The sequence below is a fragment of the Anolis carolinensis genome, chromosome 2, assembly GCF_035594765.1.
Source record: "Anolis carolinensis isolate JA03-04 chromosome 2, rAnoCar3.1.pri, whole genome shotgun sequence".
In the NCBI taxonomy this organism is placed as follows: Eukaryota; Metazoa; Chordata; class Lepidosauria; order Squamata; family Dactyloidae; genus Anolis; species Anolis carolinensis.
In genome coordinates this window covers 299972921-299981297 of record NC_085842.1, presented here as the reverse complement: position 1 = coordinate 299981297, position 8377 = coordinate 299972921, and the positions used below count along the sequence as shown (strand labels likewise).

General features: G+C 41.9%; 1 protein-coding gene across 1 annotated transcript; it reads left to right on the top strand.

Annotated features, from left to right (window-relative positions):
* Nucleotides 1-797: 797 nt before the first annotated feature.
* mrps30 (mitochondrial ribosomal protein S30) lies at nucleotides 798-8058 on the top strand. Its single transcript, XM_003216222.4, has 5 exons — nucleotides 798-1382; nucleotides 4906-5051; nucleotides 5976-6081; nucleotides 6452-6628; nucleotides 7563-8058. Exons 1-5 carry the CDS (start codon nucleotides 830-832, stop codon nucleotides 7829-7831), a joined length of 1251 nt encoding a protein of 416 aa, XP_003216270.3. The 5' UTR covers nucleotides 798-829; the 3' UTR covers nucleotides 7832-8058.
* The last annotated feature ends 319 nt before the right edge of the window (nucleotides 8059-8377 follow it).

Sequence of the window (8377 nt, the reverse complement as noted above, 5' to 3'; positions counted from 1 at the left end):
GATAATGTGGGATTTTATTCAGCTGTGTGGAAGGGGCAGTAGACTACAGAATATGGAATTCTTTGATGGCCTCCTGTCCAAGTCCTAACCAAGTCTGACTCTGCTTAGTTTTCAACATCAGGCGGGATCTAAAGTTTTTAGTGGTCTGGGGTGTCAATTCCCAGAAGCCTCGACTATAACATTGGCCCAGGGGTCAGGAATTCTGGGAGAGGAAGTAAAAAAATGAATGCATAATCTTTGGTAGTAATCAATGCTTTCACTTACCAGTGAGATATTTCGTTGGGCTTCTCTCTATGGCCCCTTCAACACAGCTGAATAAAACCAACATTGAACTGGATTATATGGCAGTGTGGATACAGATAATACAGTTCAAAGCAGATATTGTAGATTATGTGCCTTGATATTCTGGGTTAGATGGTTGTGTGAAAGGGCCCTCTGATGGCTTAAGCAAGGCATGGGCAAAGTTGAGACCTCCAGGTGTTTTGGACTCCAACTCCCACAATTCCTAACCGCTTCAGGCCCTTTCCTTTTCCCCCTCAGCCGCTTAAGCGGCTGAGGGGGAAAAGGAAGGGGCCTGAAGCTGTTAGGAATTGTGGGAGTTGAAGTCCAAAACACCTGGAGGTCTCAACTTTGCCCATGCCTGGCTTAAAAACACGTGCAAGCGACAGAGCTTAAGGAGCATGCGCAGAACCTGCCACCGTGGTCTGTCCTTCCCGGCTTGACATTTCGGGCAGGAAGGGGCGGTCCCGTCGAGTCACGTGAGAGCCACCGGCCAATGGAAAGCCCCGCCGCATCCGACCCGTTTCCTTTTCCGCTCAGAGCAGGCAAGATGGCGGCGTGCAGGGGCTGGCGGTTGCTTGGCGACGCCGGGCTCCGGCGGGCGCTTCACAGCGAGGCCTTGGCGGCGCCTCCTTCCGTCTCCTCCTTGTACCCGCCGGTGGTGGCTTCCCTGACGGCGAAGAGTCAGGCGGCCAAGCTGCGGCGCCGCCAGCGCTACCACCAGGAGATCCACGACGCGCCCTCGGCCCAGGAGAAGCTGCGCCTCTACGGGAAGCGGCAGCGGATGAAGTATGTGGTCTACCCGCAGACCTGGGCCCTCCACGCCGACCGCTGGTACCAGAGCTTCACCAAGACCGCCTTCGTGCCGGGGCTGCCCGAGGCGGGGCAGGAGGGCCTCCCCGACGGAGACCTGGACCTAGCCCAACTGCGCTCCATCGCCTGCGATGTCCTGCTCCAGGAGTATTTCTACCAGCGGAAGCTGAGGCCCCTGCCCTTCCGCCAGAACGAGCGCGGCCCGGCGCCCTTCCTCAGCCACCTGGTGCCCGCCCTCGTCGCCCACCTCGCTGCCCGCAACCCCGTCCTGGAGACCGGCTCCGCCATCGGTGCGTCTCCGAGGCCTTGCCATCCTCTGTGTGGATTGGGCAGGCAGCGGCGCCTCCGAGGAGGGTGGGAGACAGGCAGGAGGCTCTCCAAGCCCTCAACTGGGGGGAGAGAGGGAAAGGAAATGGGAATCTGGAAAGGGAAAGGGAAAAAGAAAAGGGAAAGCAAAGGGGAAAACAAGTCATGCCAGACTAATCGGATCTCTTTTTCGATAAAGTTAAAAGCTGGGTCGATTCAAGGAATGCCATGGATGTAGTGTATCTGGATTTCAGTAAGGCCTTTGACAAGGTCCTCTATGACCTGGCAAGCAAACTAGTCAAATGTGGGCTAGGCAAAACTATAGTTAGGTAGATCTGTAATTAGATAAGACTTTCAATGGTTCGCAGTCTGGGTTCCCGACTCCTGGTGGCACAGTGCGTTAAAGCGCTAAGCTGCTGAACTTGCGGACCAAAAGGTGCCAGATTGAAATCCCGGGAGCGGAATGAGCGCCTGCTGTTAGCCCTAGCTCCTGCCAACCTATCAGTTCGAAAACATGCAAATGTGAGTAGATCAATAGGTACTGCTCTGGCGGGAAGGTAACAGCGCTCCATGCAGTCATGCCAGCCACATGACCTTGGAGGTGTCTACGGACAACGCCGGCTCTTCGGCTTAGAAATGGAGATGAGCACCAACCCCCAGAGTCGGTCATGACTGGACTTATCATCAGGGGAAAACCTAAAACCTAACCCGGCCAGTTTACCAGCTGTTAGGATTTCTGTGAGTTGAAGGCCAAAAACATCTGGGGACCCCAAGGTGAGAACCACTGAGCTAAATGAACAAACCCAACAGATGCTCACCAGTGATTCCTCTTCATCCTGGAAAGAAGTGACGAGTGCCACAAGCAGGGTTGCGTCCCGATTCTTTCAACATCTTTATTAATGACTTAGATAAAGGGCTAGAAGGCATGATCATCAAGTTTGCAAGCAACATCAAATTGGCAGCAGTACATGTGAAAAAGATCTTGGAGTCCTCGTGGACAACAAGTTAAATATGAGCCAACAATGTGATGTGGTGGCAAAAAAAAAAGCCAATGGGATTTTGGCCTGCATTAAAAAAAGAGTCTATTGTCTAGATCTAAGGAAGTCATGCTACTCCTCTGTTCTGCCTTGGTCAGACTACACCTGGATTACTGTGTCCAATTCTGGGTCCCACAATTTAAGGGAGATGTTGACAACTGGAATGTGTCCAGAAGAGGGCAACTAAAATAACCAAGGGTCTGGAGAACAAGCCCTATGAGGAGTGTCTTAAAAGAGCTGGACATGTTTAGCCTGGAGAAGAGAAGGTTGAGAGGAGACATGATGGCCATTTATAAATATGAGACATAACACATCTACAGAACCTATCTTGTTCACTAAAGATTCATAAAGTTGGGAAAGCCCACAAAGGCCATCTAGTTTTTGAGAAGAGGTAATCACTGCTTAAAAATCAAAGCACTCCCAATAGATGGCCATCCATCCTTCGCTTGAAAGCCTCTAGAGTAGCAGATGTCCCCACACCCCACGCTTAAAAGCAGCTTATTCACTGTTAAACATCTAGCCTTTGCTTAAAAGCCTCCAGAGAAATAACTGATAAAATCCCACATTATTTGCTTTGAACTGGAATATATGGCAGTGTGGACTCAGATAACCCAGTTCAAAACAGATATTGTGGATTTTTTGCCTTGATATTCTGGGTTATATGGCTGTGTGGAAGGACCCTTTGAGGCAGTGTATGTCACTGCTGAATAGTTCTTACCATTTAGGTTGAGGAGCCTTCCACAAAACCCTATATCCCAGAATTTCAAGGCAGAAACCCCCACAATATCTGCTTTGAACTGGGTTATCTGAGTCCACACTCAGATAATGTGGGATTTTCTGCCTTGATATTCTGGGATATAGGGCTGTGTGGCAGGGCCCAGAGTCTGTCATCTTGCAATTTGAATCCATTACTCCATGTAATAGTCTCCAGAACAGCAGAAAACAAGCTTCCTCAATGTGACATTCTTTCAGACATGTCTAACAGCTTTCTCTTTTTCAAGCTAAACATACCCAGCTCCCAAACTGTTGACCATTTTGATTGCTCTTCTCTGGAAATATTCCATTCTTTCTGAGTTTTGGTGTCCAGAACCAATCCAAAGATAAAAGCTTAAGAAAATACATATAGATTACTAATTGGTATCCGGGAATATGTTTTATGCAGATATGGGTATTCTGTAATCCAAAAAGAATCCCCCATCCAAAACCTTTCTAGCCCCAAGCATTTTGCCTAAGGTTTATTCGGCCTGTAGAATTGGAATCATTGAGTTGGAAGATACCCTAAGGGCTATCCAGTCCAACCCTCTGCTATGCAGGAACATACAATCAAATCCCTCCCAACAGATGGCCACCAATGTCTGCTTAAAAACCTCCAGAGAGGAAGTCTCAGTCATACTCCGCTGCTGCATGAACAGCTGTTTAGGTAGAATCTTTTTTACTGCAGTTTGAATCTGTTGTTCCGAGATTTGTTTTCCACTGTCATAGAGCCTGGGATGTGCTTATTTCAGGAAGGGTGCTTGGAATTAGAAAGCTCTTGGGCCTCACAAAACTATAAATCCCAGCACTCCACAAGATCTTGCCATTGCAGTTAAAGTGGAATAATAGCACTATAACAGTCTATAAAGGAACCTTTGAGAATCATCCTGCAGCTAGTGTTCACATATTTCCATTCGTACTGTCAATTTACACTCTGGCACAGAAATTGGCCTGTTTTCCTAAAGGGCATTGTTGATAGAGGGTGGCATATGTCAGACGATGAGCAAGTGGCACTATTCCTAATATTGTGGATGATTTGGTTAGGTCAGCGTTCCTCAGTTGTTTAAGTGACTTTTGCTGGGAGTGTGATATCTTCCATGTATCTTAAATGATTGCTATTTCTCCCTACAGTTTTCACCTTTTATTTATTTATTTCCAATATTTCTACCCGCTCTTCTCCTCGAGGGGACTCAGGGCGGCTTTTCTGTCTCCAAGTCTATTCCTTCTTTCTATCTGGTCTATACTGCATATCAGTTAAGCAGGGTGATTTTATTCCATCCTGACAGTGAACAGTGAGTAATAGATTATATATCAGAACAATGAAATTTTGTGGCATTCCCATTGTATAGTTTACTTATTTACATGCATATTGCTAGGCAGTGTACATTTAAAACTAAACATGTGTTCAAGTTCACAGCTACATTGTTATATAGCAAGTGAAACATAAAAACCAAGCTAAAGCAAAAATGCATAGTGACAGGCTAATTTATAACTAGTTTATAGGCCAGTTTAACTATCTGAAATAAATTAATTTCAAAGCGTTACCTATATGGCCAGACTTTTGTCACAATGTGTTAATTATTATGATGTTCCACATTCCCATGTTCAGAGTTCTATACAGTATTCAACAGTGCGTACTCAACTACAGATACGAATAGTGCAAATCACATACAAATGGTTCTAACTTCCAAAAATATTAAAAGTACTCTTGTTTCAGATTACCAGCCAGATGTAAATTTCTATTGGATGCGTGGTGAGATAGTGGTTCCACGTGGACATCGGAAGGGCAGAATAGACCCAATGAGATTTCAGATTGACGATAAACCCCACTGTCAGATTCGTATAATGAAACAGCTTCCAGAGGTATGAATGTGGGCAGAGCAATCCATTGAATAGTCTGGAGGCAAGATGGGGTGGATTGAAGGAAGAAGAGCAGCTTTATCCAGAGCTTAATAATGTTGCTGGTAGTCTTTGTCCCCCACCCCCAATTGTTTTCCTTCACATTGATGACAGTGGGAGTTAAATTATATTGTGTTATCTCCTATGGATATACAGCCTTGTTTGCCCATAAGATTTTGGGACTTCCCAATGTTTGTAGTCTGGTATTGAAGAAATATTCCCTATGAATCTTTATATAGCCTTTCAATTGAGTTGATGGGCTGGATTGAGATTATGAGGGTTTAATATTAACATCCTGGACAAGTGATATCCAAATTAATGGATATCAAGAGTTATCATTGTTATTGCTTTCAGGAGATGTGAATTGAATCTTAAAGCAATAGATTTTCTGGTATCTCAGCCCTGTTGAAGTTTAAAGATTAACTGAATTAGGTTATAAATATGACTGGAACAAAATGAAAAAGTTGGGTGATTAGAATATAATGGAGTTTCCATCAACTCTCTTATTTTATGATTCCAACTTCCAATAGGTCTGGCACAGTATTCTTTCTTTTTGGGATATCTGAATTAAACAACAAGGAAAAAATAATTGTAGTAGCATAATAGTATAGCATGAATATGACAGGAAATGAGAAATTGTAACATATTTAAATAAAGTGTTATGTAAACGCTCCATGTGAATCATTTTTTTTACATTTTTCTTTAATTCTTGGAGGCTACATTTCAGCATGAACAATTTGGGAAATATGCAATCACTCAAGGGAGGTTTTCTCTTAATCCTAATGGGAAATCATGAAATTTAGAGTAATTCAGATAAAATACTAAGTGAAGTCCATTTGTTTTGTTAATATTTTAATTGTCTGCTGATTTTATTTTTTCCCTTTCAAGTTTGTGCCTCTGACTTATGTGGCCCCTGAGGATATTCCGATTATTAAAGTTTTACCTGATAAACTTCCATTGTTCAAAAGACAGTATTACAACAAAATATTTATAGGTAAGATTAATATGTAAAAATAATAACACATAAATTTTCTGTTCAAGTCTTTGCCAGTGGTTTGTATGTTATTTTCTAGTTTAACTGTTACCTTGTTACAGTAATTTCACATTAACATAGCACACACTATACATGTTTGCATTTAGAAAAATATCTTAGGTGTAGTTATGAAATATTTGTAGCAATGTGCTTTATATACCAGTGCTTCTATGTCTAAGATAGTTATGTTAAACAGATTTTTGTTATCTGTTGGTACTGCATAGAATTTTGATTGAAACAGTTAAGAAGTCTGTGCACTGATACTCTTCTTAGGCCTGTTAAATACTGTGTTATATGTGAGCTGAAACAACTTTTCTCTTACTGGATTTAGGATCGCAGATAGCAGATCCATGCACCTATGGACATACACAATTTCATTTACTTCCTGACAGACTAAAAAGGGAGAGACTTATTGCACAGAATCGTGCTGATCAAATTGAGACTCCCTTCCGTGCTAATGCAATTACAAGTCTTTTTGCTTGGACTGGAGCACAAGCTATGTACCAAGGTAAGTCAGTAATTAAAAGTTATCTTCTTGACTTGCACATCTTACTGAAAATAATTCAATAAACCATCCATATTAGTAATAGAAATTTTGAATTTATAAGTTTAAATAGTAGCAAGTAAGTCATGTGGTTAAAAAATATTAAATTAACATTATTGAAGTGTTGGGAGCATAGTTTCCTGGGCTGTAGGTAGTGCTTTCTGTTGTGAAATTAATTTTCATAGGTGATGCTAATCAGAAACTTTCTGTATGAATATTAGAACTTTTGCATATTTGGAAACTAAGTTAAAGATGTACTATTCAGTACAACACCCATATCTGCGGGAGATGTACTCCTGGATTTACCATTAAAACCTGAAATAATAGCAGATAATAGTGAACCCTATTGAAATGAATACCATAGAATCATGCGGGAGAAACAAGAATTTGTTTTGCAAGTCCCAGCATTAAAAAGGCAAAATGGCTCACTTGGATAATGTGAAGATATGAGAAGATGGTGGGGAGAATTTACAGAGGTAAGAGTAGTTAGTGGTCATTGTCCAACCCATAAATATAAAATGCTGAATTGAACATTCAGATCCTCGGCCCACCTTGTGGAGGTGGCGTACTTTCCTATACTGTTATGCCTAAAATCCAGGCTGGAAAACTTTTCAGGTAGAAGGGAAGCAGGATAAAGTCCCCATGCTTCTGGTAGCATGCCATTTGATTTAGCCAAAGTTGTGTATTTGAGCTACCTGGTTCAATTACATTGAAAGTAATGTGACTATCTTAAAAGTTGGGCTGTTAGGACAAATATTCATCCCTTTACAGGGGGTGAATTGTTCATCTGAATTATTATAGTGTGCATCCCCAAGCCTTTTCCTTCTGGGTTGCTCGTCTTTTGCTGGGAAGGTGGTTTTGTTCAGTTGCATCTCTTTTTCCTTCCTATTTCCTTCAGGATTCTGGAGTGAGGCCGATGTGACCCGGCCCTTTGTATCACAGGCTGTGATTACTGATGGAAGATACTTTGCCTTCTTTTGTTACCAACTGAATACCTTGGCTTTAACTGTTGATGCTGATAAAAATAACCCAAGAAAGAATATCTGCTGGGGAACAGAGAGTAAACCCCTGTATGAAGCAATAGAAGATAACAACGTGAAAGGTTTTAATGATGAAATTCTGCTTCAGTTGGTTAAATTTCTCTTAAAAAGACCAAAGGAAGCATAACTTAACATTCATATAATCTAAATCATCCAAAGATGCTGAACAAGATCTAATGTTTGAAGTAAAAATTTCCTGGACTGTTGAAAATGCAACAATTTTTGAGCACTGTTTGGGTACAAGTCTATTTGGAAAGACTGGGAATGGCATAGCAGCACTAATAGTGCTGTTCATTGCTTTCAATCATGAACTTCTTATGTATTTAAATAAAGCTTTATTGCCATTCAAATGAATTTTCAGGCCTGAGAACTGTGTGGTGTATTATCTTTAAAACTTGTTCTAAAATCATTCACAACTGTTGCAAACATAGTAAAGCATAGTATTAGGTAGACCTCCTTTCAGCTGTGCACTGCAATATATTCTCTTCCCTTCCTCTTCTATAATTGCCAGGGATCAAGATGGTGGCAAAACAGTTGTAAAAAAGTTTATCATGATCATCATCATCTTGTTTTAAATTCCGTCCTTCTCTTCTAGGGGACTCTGAGCAGATTACAACATTTTACATAGGCAAACATTCAATGCCTTTACAATCAAATGCAATGAGATACAAAC